Consider the following 22,015-nt stretch of genomic DNA (forward strand, 5'->3'; position numbering starts at 1 on the left):
ACACCAACAACTCCAATTCCTGAGCAAATGGCATTTACCTATGTCATTGTCTTAGGGAGGAGGAAGCCAATAAAACTGCCACAGCCCAGGGATTTTGTGTAGATGACGGACACTGTGTTGGCTTAGATCTGTTGGACGGAGTTTTTCTCACTTCCTCCTGAATAGTCGACTGTAGCTGTCATTGTTGTTGGTGTTAGCTGTAAACTTTTGGGGTTTTTTTCCTTTTACAGCTCATTTCAGCTCTGAAAGAGGGAGTGAAAGGTATGTTCAATATTGTGGTGTCACTTTGCTCTCTCCAGTCTGGCATTAGTGCAGAGGTAGTGCACTTTCCTTTGAGCTGTTTAGTCTGGGTTTGATTCCTGGCCCAACTGTAAACTTTCGGATTGGTGCTTTGCAGGCAGGCAGGATTGGTGCTTCACATCGCAAAGTGTGCCATCTCTCAGACTGACTTTAAGCTGGGGGGCCCATCTGGCAGCATTAGTTGGTGGTTGTTAAAGATCTCATGGGTTCTTTCATGAAGAGTAGGTGAGTTATCACCGGCATCATGAATGAATTCCAAATTCCTGCCCAAATCAGCTCCCGTCAAACATCAGGCCGAGCCAGCGAGATTGTGAAGGAATTGGACCAATCATTTTATTTTGGCCGACCGCTCGAAAGGCTATGATTAATCGGGGCAAGTATAGAAATGAGAGTATTTGTTTTCTTCATCATAAGACCAGATAAGGGACTGTTTTTACCCCGAGCATGTGGAGCATAAAGCGGGGTTAAGCAATTGGTTTACTTTGTCTAACTGTCTGTTGACAAACGTCAGTTGATGATCGATGGTCAACTGAATTTCATTTTAATGTTATATTTAACCTCCGCCATCGAAGATGGATGGAGGTTCCTGTTTTCACCCCTGTGTGTTTGTTTGTTTGTTTGTTTGTTTGTTTGTGAACAGTATTACGGAAAAACTCCTCGACGGATTTCGACGAAACTTGGTGGGGGGATTAGGTATGGTCCAAGTTCATGCCATTAGATTTTGGACTTGGTCCAAAGTCCAATATGGCCACTATGGCGGCCATTTTGAAAAGATATTTGAATTTTTATTTTTGCATTTCTACATGTTTTAAGTGATTTCCAACCCCCCCCCCCCAAAAAAAAAATTGTTAGAGAAAAAAACAACAGAAAAATTTTGCAACTTTTATTCAACAAAATTTCGATTTTTTTTTTTTTTTTTGCATTTCTACATGTTACAAGTGATTTCCAACAAAAAACATGCCAAAATTATAATTGCGGCTGATTTTGGAACTTCAGATGGATATACCCACGTAAAATCAATTTCTGTCTCAAGGAATCTAGTTATGACGAATGAATTGAGTATGTAAAAGGGAAAGTTGCAAACTATAACTCTGTGAGCACTGTTGACGTCAAATTGAATGAATAGGACATCAGGTTCACTTGAGTGACCGAGCAGTATTGGCGGCGGAGGTTTTGCACTCGACCGAGTGATCCCCCTCTAGTTTGAACATGAATCGGAACATTAATAAGAAAACAAATCTGTAGTTTAGCGGTACTTTGGCTCTGAATTTATCCCAATCGTGCATCCACACAGAGGAGTGAGATAATATTTTTACTCTGCCTAATGGGCAATCAAACAAAATTTTAAATCATTCCAAATAGGAAACAGTTTTTATTTATGTTATTAAGGACACAAACAACAGGCATGAAAAACTAATGTAGCGTCTGAAATAAGATGGTGTAAAAGACGCTGCAACAATGGTGGCAAATTTCCGACTTGTTTTTTTTCTTCGACCTTTAAAATCTTTATTTTATTTCAATTGAATTATATACTTGAACACTGTAGAACATAAATTGCTTTATTGGCACTTTAAAAACTATTCAGTTTATCAGTACTTGGACAAAATGTTATGGCATTTTACGTCATCGCGACCAATCAAATTTGCCGCTCACAGGTAAAATCTGCCTCCCATGTCTTGTTTCTCAAGACTGCTTGGGGCAAGATGTTCTTTGAACTCTCTAGTTCTATCTGTTGTGATGATGAAGCTAGATGGTGACACAGAAATCACTGCTCTTGTTATCATGTTGTGCTCATATTGTAGAGGTTTCTCCAACAGTTTGGCCGTGACATTGACCACCATCTGTGCCATGATTTGTTCAAACTCTATACTCATGCTGCAAATTTCACATTTACTTTATCTTTTAATTGGCATGTGTTCAGTGCTACAAAATCACCATGTTCTGTACATCTTTATGAAAAAAAATTTGCTGACAAGCAAATTTATTTTCATTTTATCTTGTGCAGGTAAAATGATGGAATGTACGTTTCATGTTCCTTTTGTTGTATCCAAAGTCGAGGCTCATGGAGGAGCTCGGACAGATCAGAATGTGACAGAGCAAAAGGAACAGTCGTAAAAGAGGTTTGGGGTTGGGGGTGGGGGGAATACACCAACAACAGGGATGAGGGACAAAATAGAGGGAGAGTTTGGAGAAATATGGGATGTGAGGAAGGGCAGGGGAGGACACAGCGGTTGGATAAGATGGATACAGAAGCAAACTCTCAGGAAGGATTGATTTTCACGTTTGTTATATCATGGTTTGTGCCATGTTTTCTCAACACAGTGCCAGGATACAGCTGTGGCATCACTGGTCAAAGCTAATTCAAGACAACCAAATATATTCCTTGATGTGGTTTGACCAGCAATTTTCGTTTGGCCATAAGAGCACTTGATGAACTGGCTATAATAGCGAGTTTTACCAAATTCCTATTCAATGTATCCACAGATTTGTATGCGTAATTTTATTTACGTAAAAAACATCCATTCTTGTGCAACATGTTCTTTACCTTGACTTGAAACTCATTGATTAAAATAGGATTGTCCATCTAAAGTGCCATATATATATATATATATATATATATATATATATATATATATATATATATATATATATATATATATATATATATATATATATATATATATATATATATAGTTGTATTTTCTGTCTATCCGTCTGTCCATCGAGAGAATCGGCCTCAGCAGTAGTAACCCCATCATATGGCATACTGTTGGATCCCCTAAATCCTTTCCGCACGAGGTGCGGGTCCATCTGCGAGTTTGTTTATCGTGATATTTGTTTTTCAAGGATGATTTCTTCCAATGAGACGCTCCTATATATTTATTTTATTTTATTCCCCCCGCCCCGTCACTTCTGGGTAAAGATGCTGAATTTACCCAACATGCTCACACTACTTAGGCGAGTGTTGAATATTAGAGACTTGTAGAAAAGAAGGTCACACAATTAAAATATTATTTTCTTTAAGTCGAATTACAGCATGTATAATGAAAGCCTTGAGTTGACTTTTGGGCTCCATTAAAACAATCAGCTTTGACTGTGATCCCTGTATTGATACTGTTAGGTGAGGGAAGAAGTTGGTGGGATACCGTACAGATGTTATGACAGCTCATTTAAAATGCAGATACGCTGATCATGATGCCTTTGTGTTTTCAGATATGGAAAAATTGTGTCAACGAAGGCGATCTTGGATAAAAGCACCAACCAGTGTAAAGGTGAGATTTCTGGATTAATGCCACAGCTTGCATTAATATTAACATTAGCCAAGCCAGTTCAGACCATTAACGTACATGTTCACAATCGCTGAAAAAATATGACTCCTATTTAAGTGTTTTACGGAATGCTGGGCTTTCTCGCATGGAATAGTTATTAAAGAACCTCGCTGAACAATTGAAATGACTGCACATGTTTGTTTGTTAATTAAATTCCCAATTTGTTTCTGGTGTTCCATGGCAGCATGGTATTTGTCATTTGTATCTCTTTCTGTGAGGTTGTCAAATTCATTGCCAGATCACACACTCGATACTCATTTCATACATATGTTTGGTTTGTGTGATGCTGTCCTTTTTCAATAAATCCATCCCTCTCATCAATTTGTATGGATATAAATAAATAAATTAATAATAATAATAATTTAAAAAAAAAAATATATATATATATATATATATATATATATATATGTGTGTGTGTGTGTGTGTGTGTGTGTCACCTTTGTGTCGATGTTATGGCCTGATTAAACGAGGAATGGCCTGATTAAGCAATACAATGACTATCTGTGACAGTGAGGAGGTGCGACTGTCGCTGTTGGGATAAAATGTGATAAACTTAGAGCAGATCTATCATGCACCCGCCAATTCTAGAATTATTTAAACATCACACACAGATCATTAAGTACTGGACAAAGCCTCACATTTCCTGTCTCACATTAGGTTCACTCTCCTGTTCATTCAGAGAGACTTGCAACGATTTGTAATTCTTTGTTACCTTCTGAATATTGACTTGAGGTGAATGTTTTGTGTATTTCTTTTCTTTCCTTTTCTCCAACAGCCCAAACTCAGATCATCAGTTCAGTTTCAGACCCGATCATTCTACTTTCAACATGCTGCTTTGACTCTCCCAACAATGGATGGAAGCCCTCAATCTCAGACATGAGATCAAGGCCATATCTCTCTCGACGTATCTCGAACATTTGATACAGTATGGCACCTCGCCTTTGTCTCCAAACTCTCTGCTTATGGCATCCAAGGCCATCTCCTCTCATGGCTCACTGACTTCCTGCACTCCCATATTCAGCAGAAAGCTCTTTACGGGATCCTCTCATCTCTTCTCTCTGTCAAGCTGGAGTTCCCCAAGGCAGTGTCTTGGGTGCAGTCTTGTTTCTTGTATTCATCATTGATCTTTTTGATTCCTTCAAAAATACTCCCTATTTCCTTTTCTGATGATTACACCCTCTGCCATATCATTTCTCATCCTTCAGAGAGGCAGGCAGCAGCCTCTTCTCTCCCTGAAGACCTTGGTTGAATCAGGAATCAGGAGCTGGTCCAACATTTGGAATATGTCTTTCAAACATGACGAATCCCACACACTCATCCTGGCTCTCTGAAAGGACCATCTGGCAAACCCTCCCATTTACTTCCTAAACAAACCACTTGATGAGGTTTCACTCAAACTGTTGAGCCTCACAATCAGCCATGCTGTTTCTTGGGCAGACCATATTTCCAAGATGGCTTCCAAAGCCAGCTGCCGACTGGGCATCCTTCATCGTGCAAAGTCTTTTCTTGGCCATTCTGAAATTTTGACAACAGCCAAGGCCTTCATTCGCAGCTTGATGGAGTACTGCTCTCCACTTTGGGGTGGCACCCCTGCCGATCACACCTTGCCCTTCTTGATGTCATAGAAAGCAAGACCTTTAAAATCATTGTGATCTCCCACGATGAAGCTGAGTGTCATCCTGTGCACTTGGTTGAGAACCTGCCTGCAGTGTGAAAGTGAGTGTTACTGTGATGTGTTACTTTCACATTACAGGCAGGTTGGTGGCCTCTTTGTATTCTCCCACTTCCTTTTTGGTGGTACACCCTCTGCCTTCTCTTGGCTTTGTCCCTCCCAGGTAATTTATTCAGGGTGCATACGGTCTGCCAGTAACCATCTTCTTGTTAAACTTCCAAAATACAAGCTCACTGCTCACCTCCACTCATTTGTTTCTCTTTTCTCTCACCCGTGGAACCAACTTCCCCAGTCTGTTCAGTCCCATTCTTCCCACCAGGTCTTCATGGCAGCTGTTCACCACAAACTCAGGTCATCCCCCATCCATACTCATGATCTCTTCTACACCAAATTACCCAATTCCCAAACACTTATTTTTCCAGGTTATTGTGATTTCCCCCCCCCCCTCTCCCTCACCTCCTTTTGTTTGTTAGTTCTCAGTTGTTCTGTTCCTTTTCTGTTTCATCCTCACTTTCTCCTTTCTCTTCCTGCTGTGTTTCATTCAGCTTGTGTCCTTTCAATATGTCCTTCTTCCCCCTCCTTTTGATCTCACTTTCACTTTGATTCTGCTGTTGGAGTTCTCCCTTTTGAATTTGGTTCCCTTCCATTCTGTTCTTGCACTTCCATGAGCCTCTTCATGTGTACAAAAAACAAAGGACACCATGGGATCTTTAACATCCACCAGCCAATGCGGAACATCCCACCTTAATGTCCATCTGAGGGACAACACACTTTATGATTCATTGCCCTGCCTGCGCAACACCCATTCTTATAGAGACAGGTTCTAGTGGGGCCAATAATTGAATTCAACCAAGACAGCTCAAAAGTATATGCACTACCTCAGCATCCTCCTGTAAGATGTCATTGTCCTCACCAAGTTAACTTTTGTTCTCTTTAGTATTAGAGATAACGAGCCTGATCAACCTACTCCCATAATTACAGTGAAATAGGTGTCACCACTGAAATACATGTGTTGCCACCTGCAGAGTCCATTGTGAGATTAAGTATATTTTAGGCTGTTGGAATTAAGCCGTAGCCTGGAGGCTGGAGTACATCACTCTCAACGCTCTCACTCATTATTATTGGGTGTTCTCTTCTGCATTCATCATTTTCATCATCATTTTACTGAAACCATTTATGGATAATATTTAAGTCAATTCCAGGTCAGATATCTACTACCATGCATAGCGAGCTTATATTGAGATCAACGTTATAATGTGACGCCACAAAGTTGAACTGAATTAACTTCAAATTATTTCAATAACTCAGTTGGAGTGAAATTTGCAATGGTAAAACGTGTGCATGTCTTGTTGAAATCACTTATTTGTGTTGCGAGCTCTCGATACCTCTGGCGAACAGCTTCTCACCATGCTATAGGCGCATTTCCTTCTTAGGCAATGCTATGAGCTGGATTTCACCGTGTTTGTGTTTTTGTAGATTGATCACTTATGTTAATGATATTTTCATTGCCTTTATCTTCTCAAATCAGTTATTTTAACTGAATGTTTACAGCTTACTCTTGCCTTCAGAGTAAGCCTGCTGTTAGTTGGCTTAATGGTTCGGGTGGTTGGCTTAAGATCTTAGGGTCTTGAGTTTGAGCCTCTGTCGGTTGTTGAAATGACACCAGGTCAGGTTGACTCAGCCTGTCGTCTTTCTGGTGTCAGTGAAATGAGTACCAGTGTACTGGGAATAGAGGGCAGTGCATCAGTGGCACAGCCCTGCCCCCAGAAAAAAAAAAAATCATGTAACCAGCAGCTACAGGCTGCACATGATACCTCACCTTCATTGATTTGCAGATTCGAGTTGTATTCCTCGCTCAGCATCATTGTTAGAGAACTTTGTTCGGCAGTTTTCCAGAAAACTTGGGAAAACCCATTGCCACTTTCAAATTCGGTGTAAGTTCTTTTTAAAAATAATATGACCATAAATACTAAAGAACACTTACAAACATTTCTCCATCAAAAAACTGAATCGCAATGTTAAATACAAATCAACTCTCAAAAGTGATCTATTTCATGACGCGTCTTTTGAAATCAATGGCCAAATCAACAGCACATGTGAGATTTGAACCAGTGGAATCTCAAAGCACGATGCGGCCAGAATTCAGTTTGGAATGCCAAGCAAAGCAAACCTCCCAACAACTTTAATGCTTGCTTCTCGACCTTTCCAATGAAGTGAAACACTGACAGCATTTTTATTACATAATGTAACTGTAATTAACTTTGTGATTTTCATTACAGTTGTGATAAAATAAAGTTTGGATTTTTCTCAAGTATATAGTTGCCCTGCATACTTTCTTATTGTCGTAGTTGTGGAATTTCCCAAAGGGTAAAAGTTAAAAAGCTCAATCTGGCTTGAGTCGAGTGCTTTGCATTTTGGATGCTCATTACAATTCAGGTTGTCCAGGGTGGGGCATTTATATCTGACGGTTTTATTATCCTTATAACTTTTTTGTTTCTCACCCAAATGAAATAACATTTCTATACAACATAGGCACATACCCTAAGTTTTTAAAATCAATTTTGATTCTTTATTTCTTAAAAATTACATCAGACAAATGGGCCCCTTTCGAATTGGTGCATTCACGACAGTGGATCATCATATTGTTCATTACCGCAAGCAATGTCTCTTGATCAATTGAGTGGATGGTTGCAGTGATGTTTGCCTTCAATTCATCAATTGATGTTGGATGTTCCTCATGAACTTGCCCTTCAGCAATCCCCATAGGAAGAAATCTGGTGGAGTTAAACCTGCCAACTCAAGGTGTGCCTCATCTGTCATGATGACGTTGTTTGTGAAATTGGCATGCTCATTGCATTTTAAAAAGTTTAAAAAAAATGCTCATTGCATTTAAAGTGCTCCATCATTAAAAATTTTCAAGTATTATCTGTAAAACAAAGGAAACAATAATTAGTTATGCCAAGACTGCTTCCGGCTTGAAAGATTGCAAATGTGTCAGATATAAATTCCCCACCCTGTATCTAAAATTATTTTGAAAGCATTGACCATAAAGCATTGTTGTATTTATGTATATGTTACATCCAGATATATATTTGTATAAGATTGGGGCGGTTGGGTTTACACATTTAAAAAAAAAAAAGAAGAAGGCGCTTCCAACAAAAGTAAAAAAAACTAGATTGACTCTGCCAATTTGAGCAAAAAAGCAAGAGCAGATCCGGTCTCAGGTAACCTTTCGCCGGCTTCACAGCTGGTTTTGTCAGGCTCAATAGATCTTGAAATGCACGTGTGGTGCGTAGTTTGTCCAGTTTCCTGGCGTGTGTGCGTGTAACAGATTCACGTGTCACCATTGCTCGGTCTGCTGCCATTCCGAGGAGCCGTTCGATCAAAGATCAACTCCATGAAGTGTCTTCTGTAAAACTTCTCCATCCGCGATGAGGTGTCGAAGTCTGCGATGTCCGTCCTTAATTCTGAGTCTCAGAAAACGAAAACCCGTGGCTTGCATGATGTTGTTTGCCTCGAAGCTCTCCACTGGGGGTTGAAAACTCAGCGAGCGAGGCAGCAGGTTTTCTTTGAGGCAGATGTGGTTAAAACGCAAATGCAGGTACTCCATGGCATATTGCTGATGGGACTTCATGAACAGGTGGCAAAGCTTCCAGGTTTGCACTCCATAAGCATCCATAATAGTTTTTATAAGATTGGAGCGGTTGGGATTACACATTTTTAAAGAAGAAGAAGGCGCTTCCAACCAAAAGTCTTTTGTGCCTGATGAAGCTAGCTGCAAAGCCGGCGAAACGTTGCCTGAGACCGGGTCTGCTTTCGCTTTTTTTCTCAAATTAGCGGAGTCAATCTAGTTTTTTTGGGGTTGGAAGTGCCATCTTCTTCTCCTTTAAAAAACAAAAAAGTATATATATATATATATATATATATATATATATATATATATATATATATATATATATATATATATATATATATATATATATATATATATATAGATACAAACAAACACGACATAATAGTGACCGAAGCTTGTCGTGCCGCACTCTTCAGGGTAAAAATCGCAGGAAGTGAAGGCGTGTACTTTATACACAGGTCTCAATAAGGCAGACGCTGATTGGTTCAACCGTAATGACGTCATGGTTAATCCGAACGCCCATTGGTCAGCTCATATTCACCTCCAGCTCCCATTGGCTGGAGCAGAGTTCATCGATGATTGACGTTTATAACCGCATCCTGGAGAGAGGAGGGATGGGTTTCCCCTAAGTCCATTCACCATTTGTTACCGTACTTCCCTTGATCTTTCCATGCTGAAAGAGACACAGAGATCGTACAAATTCCTTTTGATGACATAGTATTGGATCGGTGGTAAGGATGAAGGTTGCTTCCAACATACGTAAATGAAACGAGCTCCGACCTCAGTTCAATATCCTGAACATATCTGCATTGTACTGGTCTGCACAGATAGGGTTGGCAACCAGGTGCTGTGCAATGGCAGATGAAGCAGGTACAGTGGCCGGTGGTTGCTGGATATTTCTACATGTTCGCACTGGTTGTGTTCTAACCCTCACAATCTTTCTTAGAATCACCAAGGGGACGTGTTGTTTGATCCGATCAGCCAATCTTAGTGTTGTGCGGCCCACGTACCGAGCTTCATATCGGCACTGAAACTCATAAATAACATTGCTGGTATGTGAGGTGGGTAGCACATCCTTGTTGACTGACGTCAGCAAACGGCGAGTTTTTTTTTTTTTGTATACCTTGTCGAGGCTCGTGTGAGAGCTAACACACAATGCACAGCAAGGGGGCATGAGACAAGAGGGGCGGGAGTGGGAGAGACAAAACAGTGGGGAACAGACACATTAGGAGATCTGTGGAAGGGAGAGGGATGGGGCGAGGAACATGGGGAATAGAAGATGGACATTACAGGGACTTTCAGGAAGGAAAGCAGGGAATTTGAAGGAAGTGGACTTGGGTGGATTATCGGGGGTAGAAAAGATTGAGGATTTGGATGGGGGATGATAAGAGGTGGTGGTGAACAGCTGTTTTGAAAGCCTGGAGGGAAGAATGGGAAAGAATAGAGTGAGGGAGTTTATTCCAAAGGCGGGAAAAAAGAGGAATGAAAGAGTGAAGATGAGCAGTGATTCGTGATTTTGGTAGTTTTACCAGAAGGCGGTTGTTGGCCGACCTTGAGCGCCCTGTGGAAATGTGGTGGGGACAAATCGCAGAGACAGCAGGGGGGGCAAGGCTGGAGAGGAGTCGGTAGAAGACAGAAAGACCACGGACCAACCTGCGGTGATTGCGTGAGAGGCCCAAAGACTCAGCCTCATTGCGGGAGATGCCGATGATCCTAAATGCCCTGGTTTCTACAGCATGAAGCCGAGAAAGGTGGGAGGCAGGAGCACCAATCCATAGGGGAGAGTTATACTCCACCAGGCTATGGACAAAAGCTTTGTAAGTGGTCAGGAGCTCAGGAGGGCCGAGGAAGGACTTTGCACGACGGAGGATTCCCAGATTCCCACAACGGAGGACTGGCTTTGGAGGCGAGGTTTGAAATGTGGCTTTCCCAGGAAAGGTCATGGCAGATAGTGAGACCCAGAAGCTTGAAAGAAAGTACTTCTTCCAGAGGATTGTTGAGAAAGTGGATAGGGGGGGTTTTCTAAACGGTCCTTTCGAAGAGACATAGTGAGAGTGTGAGATTTGTCCGGATTGAAAGACATGTTCCACGTGTTGGACCAGTTTGTGATTTTAGAGGTAAAGATTACTCGGGGTTGCACAGCCAGAAACGTTTTGGACACAATATGTTTTATTTGTACTTCAAACCTTTGTGATGATTGTCCTTTCCAGGGTATCTGGATATGGACTGGACATTTGTCTGGACCAATCTTCCGATCTTTTGTCGTGTTTAGAAACTTGTGTATGTATCTCTTAACTATATGCTCAGGATAACCATTCTCACCGAGTATATTCATGATTTTCTCGATTTCAGCTGGAAGATTACAAGGTGAACAAATCCTCTGTGCTCTGTTAACCAGGATATTGATCAAGGCAATTTTGTTTCTCGTGGAGCTGAAGGAGTCCCACCGAGTATACTGCCCTGCGAAAGTTGGCTTCCGGTAGACAGATGTTGTGAAACGAAGGTTGGATCTATCAGCCAACACGTCCAAAAACAGTAACGTGTTTGACGATTACAGCTCCGTGGTAAACTTCAGCGCTGGATGGAGAGTGTTGAGCCATGCCTGGAAATTGTCACGTGCCATCCGAGACTCAAACAAAGCAAAAATGTCATCAATATACCGATAGTATACGATGGGAGAATCCACACCTTGCTGACCAGTCAGTTTCTGCATTTCATGATAGCCTACAAAGATATTTGCAAGAGCTGGGCCTAATGGAGAACCCATGGCCACACCGTCCGTTTGAACAAACATCATGTTGTTAAAACTGAATTCCACCTCCTTGTTGCTGTGTTCATTAATTCCACGAAGACGTATTCCGAGATCATCGGTTGTTCCAGATCGGTGTGATACAGCAAATGTGCGCATATCTCAATCGTCTCCGTCAATGGTACATTCGTAAACAAGCTTTTAATATCAAAGGATGCCATGATGTTGTCCTCACTTGTCGGTGTTTTAGCTCTAATTGATTGTGCAAATGTGAAGGAATCCTTAACCACGAAATGAGAAAGTGAATACAATACTGGTTGCAGTACCTCTCGCAACCACTTGGCAAGTTCATGTTGTGCTGATCGCACCATGGACAGTATGGGTCTTAAAGGGATATTCTCTTTGTGAATCTTCGGCAGGCCGTACATTCTTGGACGTTGGGCTCCAACAGGATTAATTCTGTCGTGCACCTCCTTTGATAGTTCTCCACGTTTGAGAAGCTGCAACAGTCGTTTGACGATCTGACCTTCCACCTGAGGCATGCGATCATGTTCTGTTCCACCGCCCAGATGTTTAAATTTGGTTTCGTCTTTCAGGATGTCCATCATCTTGTCGATGTAATCAATCTTATTCATGATTACCACTCTGGTGCCTTTATCCGGTTTGCAGATATGAATGGCAGCATTCCTCCTCAATCCTTGTATTGCCAAGAGAACATCCTGTTGCATGTGAAAATCTGCGACGTCATTTGGGATTCCACGGTACGCATGCGCGAGGTCCGATCGTCTCTCCCTCAATGCCTGGTCTGCTTCGTTTGACACAGCCTGATGTGTTGATAGTTGAGCATACAGGAGTTCAAACTCGGCAAAAATGTCTTCCATCTTGATATTCTGGTTGAGAATGCCGAAGTTAAAACCGTGCGCCAACACGAACCTTTCCGTGTCAGACAGCTTATCGTCCGATTCATTGAGTACATGCTGGGATGAGTCTGATCAGGGAACCGAATCGTTTCACCTTCAACCAGTCGATTGTACGATCGCATTTCTTCTGCGCCGCCATCTCTGCACGTTGGTCAATCGCTGCAATGTATCGACATAACCGGATTATGTCACACAGTTTGATGAAACCACGTACTTCGTTCCAGGCATTGCGTCGGACACAACGTAGCGCGGACCGTGTGTGACATTTTTGCTGAGTTTGAACTCCTGTTTGCTCAACTATCAACATATTGCTGTCATGGCAGACTCAATTTTTTTCTTGCGCCTGTTTTCATGCTACACATAATTTAACCCCCCCCCATCTCCCCACCACATTTTCCATTCCCTCCCCAGTCTCTTTTGGGGTCATGTTAATTTTTTGGAATTCTGAAAATTGCTCGTACATCGTCGCGTCGATCATTTTTTTCAAGAAAATTTGCATGGTCATCAAGCATAATTTTGATTATATTGATCATCGGCCACCACGATTCTTGATCATCGTTGGGGTTGATTAACGGGGCGAGAAAAGATCGTGGTTTTGGATAGGGGAAGATAGGTGGTGTGAATAGCTGTTTTGAAGGCCTGGAGGGAAGAATGGGATTGAAGAGAGTGAGGGAGTTCATTCCAAAGGTGGGAAAAAAGAGAAATGAAAGAGTGAAGGTGAGCAGTGATTCTTGATTTTGGTAGTTTTACCAGAAGGGGATTGCTGGTGGACCTTGAGCGCCCTGTGGAAATATGGAGGGGGTGGGGGGGGACATATCGCAGACAGAAAGTGGGGGGGGGGCAAGACCGGAAAGGATACTGCAGAAGACAAAAAGACCACCGACCTGCCTGTGGTGAGAGAATGAGAGGCCCAAAGACTCAGCCTTTTGTGGGAGATACCACTGATCTTAATTGCCTTGGCTTCCACAACATGAAGCCAAGAGAGATGAGAGGCAGGAGCACCAGCCTAGAGGGGAGAGCAGTACTCCATCAGGCTGTGGAGGAAAGCTTTGTATGTGGTCAGGAGCTCAGGTGCATCGAGGAAATACTTTGCACGACGGAGAATTCCCAGTCAGCGACTGGCTTTGGAGGCCAGGTTGGAAATGTGACTTTCCCAGGAAAGATCATGGCAGATAGTGAGACCAAGATGCTTGAATGAAAGGACTTCTTCCAGAGGATTGTTGAAAAAGAAGATGGGGGGAATGGGGGGTTCTAAACGGTCCTTTCGGAGAGACATAGTGAGAGTGTGAGATTTGTCAGGATTGAAAGACATGTTCCACGTTCTGGACTAGTTTGTGATTTTACCCAGATCTGCAGAGAGCGAAGAAGCTACTGCTTGTCAGTCTGAGGGATGACAGATGGTACGACAGAGGGTGGACTCGTCAGCAAAGAGATAAAGAGGATTTTTAAGAGAGTCGGAGAGATGAAAACCAGAAAAGCAACAGGCCCAGAACGCTGCCTTGAGGAACTCCAGGCTGGACAGGAAGAGGGGATGAGAGAACTCCATTTAGGGCCACAAGTTGGCTATGACAGGAGAGGAAGTCTGAGAGGCGAAAGTCGAGATGGCCTGGGATACAATAGGAAGAGAGTTTGGTGAGCAGGGCAGGGTGCCAGACCATGTCAAAAGCACGCGATATGTCAAGGGATCTGGCTCTGATTTCATGTCTGGCATTGAGTACCTCCATCCATTGTTGAGAGAGAAGATGCAGCATATCCAGTGCAGAGTGACCTGGTCTGAAACCAAATTGATTATCGGAAATCAAGCCATTGGAGAAGAGGAAGGATTTAATGTCTGAAGCAATGATGGATTCTATAACCTTGCTGATGATTGAGAGAAGGCTGATTATTCTGCAGTTGCAGGGATCTGGCTTTGCACCATTTTTATACAGAGCGACAATCTTTGCTGATTTCCAAGTAGATTGCAGAAGACCTTGAGCAAATGAGAGGGTGAATATAACAGAGGGACGATGAGCAAGAGCAGAAGAGCAGTTTTTTAGGACACATGGGCTTATGCTGTCTGGACTGGTTGCGGAATCTGAGTTGAGGTTTGACAGCAAGCTCTCCACTTTGTCAGAAGAAAAGGACACAGAGTCCAGGGACAGTTGCGTGTGACTGGGTAAGGTGGGTAGAGAAAGCGATGGGTTTCGGACACAAGATTTTGATGCAAACACCGAGTTTAGGCATTCAGCCCTTTCACGTGCGGTGTCAGCAGTGCGGCCATTTGAGGTAAGGGAGGGGATGGAGGGGAACATACACCAGAAACAGATTTGATTTGACACCACCAGGATAGAGAACCACCTCAGTGCCCGACACGATGGCACTGAGGTGGTTCTCTAATAACAGCCAGAGAGATGTCCACTTTAACAAGCATGTGGTCAGAAGAACCAATTGGAGCGGAGGAAGAACAGCAGATATTTTCAGGGAAATTTGTCAAAATCAGATTGAGAAGAGATGGAGTACCATTGATTGAGATACCGTTGATGAGAAGTTGACAGACTGAGTCAGTCCCATTGAGTCACAGAAGTCTTTTGCTGTAGTGCCATTGCAGGTGAGAGAGGTACCTACACCCAGCCAACCGGCATGATGACAATTGAAGTCACCACATATGAGGAAGAGAGAGTTTGGATGAGAAGATAGAAGTTGGTCCATATTTTTGGATCGTGAGGTGTAAATGCAGTCATCACTGTTTGGTGGATGGTACAGCACACATACAAACATGAGGTGGGAGTTGAGGGGAAGCCGTAGCCAGAGGTATTCCTGGGGGTGTGGGCGAGTGAGGGCAGTACATGGAGAGTGAGGAATAGTCCTTGATGAAGAGAGAAACTCCTCCACCACGACAAGGCTGAGGTCTGTCATACCGGAGGAGGGAGTAACCGGGGAGAGATACGAGGGAGTCAGAGACGGCTTGAGGGAGGAAAGTTTCTGTTTGGCAGATTATGTTTGGTTTGTCAGTGGCAACCTCATGGAAAGATCTGTCAGGTTTGAGTGAAGGCCTTGTATATTTGAGGTCCATATTGTTACTGAAGAGGGAGGGGAGGAGGCTTTGGGTGCAGGGGAGGAGAGGGGGATGGTAGGACAAGGGAGGAGGGGGGGGAGGTAAGGAGAGTTGTTGAAAGAGTGTGGGGGATTGCAGAAGACCAAGGGGAGGGGCCAGATGAGGAGAAAAGGCTCTGTGGTGCTGGGTTGAGTTACAGTGGGGAGTAATAAGAGAGGGGGCAGATGGCAGTTGAGGATTTGAGGAGGTGGAATGATGAGATGGGGGAGAGAGGGCAGGGGAAGGAGGCAGCTTTGTGGATGTGAAGGAGCAAGCATTTTTGAGAAAGGTGAGAGAAGGGGGTGAATGGAGAGAGAGGGGTGAGTGGGGATAGTTGAGGGAGAAAGGTGAGGGGTCGTTTTTGAGAAAGGTGAGAAAGGTCTTGTCAGGTCATATCATATTAGATATGTGACTTGCTGCAGGTACTATGCAAACCTGTACTAACAAGTTTCATGATTGCGTTGTCGGCGACTAAACCGTCTCCTCCACCAAGTTTCTTGGTGAGGAGGATGTATGATATGGACACTCAGCAGGATTAAAAACAAAACCTGGCAAAGGGCATTGGGGCTCCTTGTGAGCCAACGGCCATCCATGTGTAGTGCCCAACTGTGTCTGCGGACATCCTCCTGCAGTTGGGTTACTTTTTATTAGGAGGTTGGTGGCAGGATTTTTACTCTGGCCACCGCGAAACACCTCATCCTGCAAAACATACCAAAAGCCAAAAGAAATCTGAAAACACACTCCGTGGGAGTACCTCCTGTGCAGTGGCTCTTAGCAGGGTAGCTCACCGGATGATGGGATTGAGGCAAAGCCTTTGGGACCCCCAATCTTTGATGATAGGAGGGAAACCACGGGGTAACCTTCCAGGGTCAGATTGCGGTCGTGTGTGTCAGGGTGGTGCTGAGGAGTCATTCACCAGACGGTGGTCTCCTTGGGCTAACCTGAGGCGGTCCCTTCGGGTGGGTGCCTGGAATGTCCTATCCCAAAGAGAGGATTATCACCTGTCTCTTTTATCATCTGTGCTAAAGCGTTTGGACATCAGTATTGAAGCACTCTCTTATGTTCGGAGACCGGATTATGGTGGGATCATGGCAGGTGGTTACACCTACTATTGGTCTGGTCGCTCTGATGGTTACCATGCTCAAGGAGTTGCTGTAGCTATGTCCAATAAGCTGGCTCCAATGATAATTTAGATAACATCGGTCAACGAGCGTATTATGAGACGAAGGATTCATCACTTCTTGGGTGTCATTTCCCTGGTCTCTGTGCATGCTCCGACTGAGCCGAGCGATCTCACTATGAAGGATGCATTCTATGCCACGCTCAAGTCTGTGGTTGATCAGTGCCCCAGGAGAGATACTGTTCTAGTCTTGGGGGGATGTCAATGCATCGATTGGAACTGATTGGGATGGTTATGAGACGTGTGTTTGTCCCTATGGGACTGGAAATGTGAACCAGAATATCACGAAGTTCCTTGACTTTGCAAGAAGTCATGTACTTAGCGTGGCTGGTTCATGGTTTCAGTGCCCACAGGCTCATCGCTGGACTTGGTATTCCAACGCTGGTGGTGTGACAAAGAAGATTGACCATGTGCTCATTGATGGTCGCTGGAGGATGATCCAGAACTGCAGGGTTGACCGGAGTGGTGATTTCCTCAATACCGACCAGAGGCTTGTTGCAGCAACTCTGAAGTTGCAGCTTAAATCCAGGAGAATGGTACCATTCCAACCAAGGCTGGTTGTTGGCAAGCTCAAAGATGAGAGGGTAGCTGAAGAGTTTGTGAACAGGCTGAGTGGAGATTTTGGGGGGGGGGGAGGGGGGTCTGGGTGCTTTGGGGGATCCTGAACAGTTGGGAAATGCCTTCAACACCACCATCCTTAATGTTGCCGGTGGAAGTCTTGGAAGTCACTGAAGGATGAAAAAGAATTTTGTCTCCAGGGACACTGGATATCATTTATCAGTCGCAGGGCCAGGTTGAATGGCAAAGCTGAGCTGTTCAAGGGGCTGAGGCGTAAACCGATGTGCACTCCGGGTGAACAAGGAGGCCGATGTGCAAGGAATCTGTGAGGGGGTAGAGCATTACCTGTGCTCAAGTGATTCTCATTCTGCGTACAGGGGAATTTGTGCATTGCGTTCCTTCAAGCCCATCCCTCGGTGTACTGCAGTTAGAGCAGAGGGTGGTGAGCTCTTGACAGAGGAGTCCGAAGCGAAAGCCCGCTGGGCCGGTTACTTTGAGCAGCTGTACCAGGCTGATCTACCAGTTGTCGAGTTTTATGTCAGGGGTGTTACTATCCCTATTGCTGACCCTCCAATCAATAGCGGTCCACCTTCGTTTGTGTAAACACAGACTGCGGTGAACCGGTTGAAACGGGGTGAAGCTCCAGGGATCTGTGGCATCCATGCTGAACTTCTCAACACTGGTGGAAATGCTACACTCGTGTTGTTGCATGCAGTTCTGTGCTCCGCCTGGAACACAGGCATCATCCCAACTGACTGGAAAAGGGGCATTGTTGTCCCCCTCTTGAAAGGGAAGGGTGCTCACCAAGACTGCAGCAACTACCGAGGGGTGACGCTGCTCTCAGTGCCTGGCAAGGTCTTTGCTCAGATAAATTATTGATAGGGTTCTCCACCATTTGCTTGAGCACCAGCGTCCAGAGAAGTCAGGCTTTACACCAAAGAGGCCAATGATTGACTGTATCCTTGCTCTTCCGATGCTCACCGAACACAGTCGAGAGTTTCGGCAAGGGCTGCTTGAAGCCTATGTTGATCTCTGCAAAGCGTTCGATTCAGTGAATCGGGATTCCCTCTGGAAGATTCTTGGTCTTCATGGGGTGCCACCAAAACTGATCAATCCGATGTCTGAACTATACTGTGTTACTGAGAGTGCTGTGAGATGTGGTGGTACCATCTCTGACTTATTTCCAATTGTTACTCGAGTTTGTCAGGTGTATGTACTGGCCCCCACATTTTTCAGCACTTGTCTGGACTGGATTATGGGGAGGATGTCAGAGAGTTCAAGTTGCGGTGCATCGTTTGGCAATGTCAAGATCTCTGACCTTGATTTCGCAGATGATGCAGTCTTCTTGGCGGAGACTCTCGATATCCTTTTGGGGGCCATCGTGGTGCTGAATGAGGAGTCAGAGCCACTGCGATTACAGGTTTCCTGGGTCAAAACTAAGATCCAGGCTTTCATTGACATCTTGGATGCTGCTATCCTGTCTGTACCTGTTTGTGCTCGGATCTTGAGCTCACGGAGAGATGTTCTTCCCTTGGCAGTGATATTAGTGTCTCTGCAGGCTGTGAGCCAGAGGTCAACAGATGTGTGGGTTGGGCCTAGGGAGTCATGGATTCACTGGATCATGGGGTGTGGCGCAGCCGGTACCTGTGTGGGAGGACGAAAGTCCGAGTCTTCAGGTCCTTGGTGCTTTCAGTCTTGCTCTATGGATGTGAGACGGAGACTTAATTACTTTGCTCTCAGGTCTCTTTGGAGAATCCTTGGTTCTCGCTGGTCAGACTTTGTGTCCAACGAGCCGTTGCTGAGAGAGACTCAAATTAGATTTGTTGCCAGCATAGTCTGTGAGCATCAGCTACGGCTGTATGGACGTGTGGCTCGTTTTCCTGACGCTGATCTCGCTCACCAGATTCTCTCAGCGAGGGAGCCTCGTGAGTGCAGGAGGCCAATGAGCCAACCACATGCCTCATGGTTGCAGCAGATTGCTCAACATCTCAGAGATGTGGATGTGTCAGGCATCTGCCTGGGGGGTGGCCAGACAGAGGCTCTTGGAGTACCGGCAGAAAGTGTATGCAGCGATGCGCTGCTCTGGCGTATGCTCCCATGCCTGACCTGACCTGTGAGAGGGAAGCTTGGAGGGGGATGAGTGTGATGGTTGATTTGAGAGGGAGGGGTGAGAGGGGTGAATTGGCACTGAAGTTGGAAAAAAAAAACGGATGATTGATGGAAAGCGAATATACATTGCAAACTGTTTTTTTTTTTAAGTTAAGAAATACAACTAAAGACATTTCTTGAGGGATGCAATAAAAGCGAATTAAGAGAATGGAGAGAAGAAACATTGTAACAGTTGGACTTTTTCGACAAGGTATGAAGGAAAGGTCAAATTGAGAGCAGTCTGTTGAAATAGAAAAGGAGTCGTGAATTATGATACAGTAATGCGAACCACACGTGTGAAAGAGGAATATGAAGCATTATGAGACCGTTTTTATTGTTATTATTATTATTACTAGCCGAAACCCCGTCACAGACGGATTCCGTTCCATGAGCCCAATGTGACAACCAGTGGCGGCTCTTGTAAGAACCGGATCCCAGTCGATGTACTCCATGGCCTGACCCAATGAGGCCTACAAATCGTCCTTGTACACGACATTTTTGGTGTACACTACTCCCTGTGAAGAAGTCCCCTGATTTGTGCCCGTGTCTACTTTGACGTACAAACACCGTGTCAAAACTTCTCAGGTCACAGTACCGAGAAAAACGTGACGTGACCGCTGGGAGGAGCACAAAATTGGTCCTTCAGTATTAATATATAGATTATTATTTTTTTTTGATAAAGATTGCATAAGTTTCGGGACAGGAAAATGTTGAAGAAAAAATCGTGAGGTGAATGGTAAATTTGGATGGGTAAACGCAGAGGGTGGAAACAGATCACGTGGTTACAGGAGATGTATCGTTAAAAGTGAATTTATTTATTTATTTGTTTTTTTTTTTAATTCGGATTGCATAAGATTCGGAAAAGGAAAGGTTGAAGTAAAATCGTGGAGGTGTATGGTGAATTTGGAATGGTAAATGCAGAGTGAAGCTGATAGATCAATGAAAAGTAACAGGAAGTGGGGAGAGAGACAAGTGGTTTCAGCAGGTGTACAGTAAGGAAGGATAAAAGGAAAATTATTATTATTTTTGATGGATTTTTGAAGATTAGGTAAGATTAGGGAATGGGGAGGTTGTAGGAAGAAATCGTGAAGGTTATGGTGAGAGTGGGTCAGCTCAAATAGAAGGAAGATGGTGTGCCGGCAGGAGGAGAAAGGAAAAAGGAGAAGAAGAAGAAGAAGAAGAAGAAGAAGAAGAAGAAGGATCGGTACTCATGGGTATGGAGGGAGAAAGGGTTGTTGTTTTTTTGTTATATATTTTTTTAATTTAAGACAAACAGAGGGTGTAATTGGGAGGGATAGATGGGGGGTGGTTGGAAAAGTGGGGAAAATAGGAATTGATGGTAATCGGGAGAGAATACAAATATAAACGATTGTACACTTCGACGGGAAGGATGGGTCGGCCTCAAAGAAACCTGATAAGACAAGGTGGACGAAAACTCACAAAACAGCATGACTTTTGAAACAAAACCGAACTAGAACAAGCTTAAATGAGCTAAGATCTTCGTCCTCTTCATGATGGCATCATAAAGACGAATATAACGTCATTGTGATGTATCAGGTTTGCGATAAATTAATTATCTGTGCTAATGCCCCGCTTGATTCCCGCAAACAAAATTCAAACAGCTTGCCTAGTTTCGGAGATAATGGTATAGGCGATTTCCATTAGCGGCGATATTATGACATCAACTTTTTTTCTCGGAAGAATTTCCAAAATCGGAGATGGTTACTGCTTGCGCGTGGGCTTTCTGCATATACGTGGCAAGTTTCACGAAGATCCGATGAAAACTCTGGGTTGTGAAACAAAAAATGTCAAAAAATAGGAATGACATCGTAAAAATTGATATGACGTCATAGTGATGTATCATATGTGCGGTAATTCATGTCTGCTAATGCCCTGTTCGATTCATGCAAACAGAATTCAAAAAGCTTGCCTAGTTTCGGAGATAATTTTTTGGGCGATTTCCATTAGCGGAGATATTTTGACGTCATAACTTTTTTTTCTAGAAGGAATTTTCAAAATCGGAGATGGTTACTGTCTGTGCAGGGTATTTTTACATATATATGCCAAGTTTCAGGAAGTTTCGATGAAACCTGTAAGCTGTGAAACAAAAAAGTCCACAAGAAGAAGACTAAGAACAACAACGTGAGTAAGACTTTGAGATCCTCCACGAGGATCTAAAAACACAGTAAATATGCAGATAAGAACATAAACAGTTAACACGTAACATGTAACAACCCGAAACTTAACTTTGAGAAAGTCAGCAGAGACCTCTGAGAGAAGCAGCCACACACCTTTTTAATTTGGTTAATTTTTAAGTGGGAATAAGATGGAAAGGGCTAACATATTTAAGAGCAAAAACCCAACATCAGTTATATAATTTATTGAATGTTTTCCACAAATTATCGACTCATCTAATCATATCTTGCATATGACAAATTACAGCTCACAGATC

General features: G+C 43.6%; 1 protein-coding gene across 8 annotated transcripts in view; it reads left to right on the forward strand.

Annotated features, from left to right (window-relative positions):
* Positions 1-22,015, forward strand: part of LOC147029431 (RNA-binding motif, single-stranded-interacting protein 3-like) — a 371,659-nt gene that overhangs the window by 89,877 nt on the left and 259,767 nt on the right. For all 8 annotated transcript variants that reach the window (XM_085872471.1, XM_085872473.1, XM_085872474.1 and 5 more), the window contains one exon: positions 3,514-3,572. In XM_085872471.1, the coding sequence (XP_085728597.1) occupies positions 3,514-3,572 (59 nt within the window). The remainder of the gene's footprint in view (positions 1-3,513; positions 3,573-22,015) is intronic.

The sequence above is a fragment of the Eptatretus burgeri genome, chromosome 3 (assembly GCF_056783735.1).
Source record: "Eptatretus burgeri isolate ZD-2024b chromosome 3, Ebu_testis_v1, whole genome shotgun sequence".
Taxonomy (NCBI): Eukaryota; Metazoa; Chordata; class Myxini; order Myxiniformes; family Myxinidae; genus Eptatretus; species Eptatretus burgeri.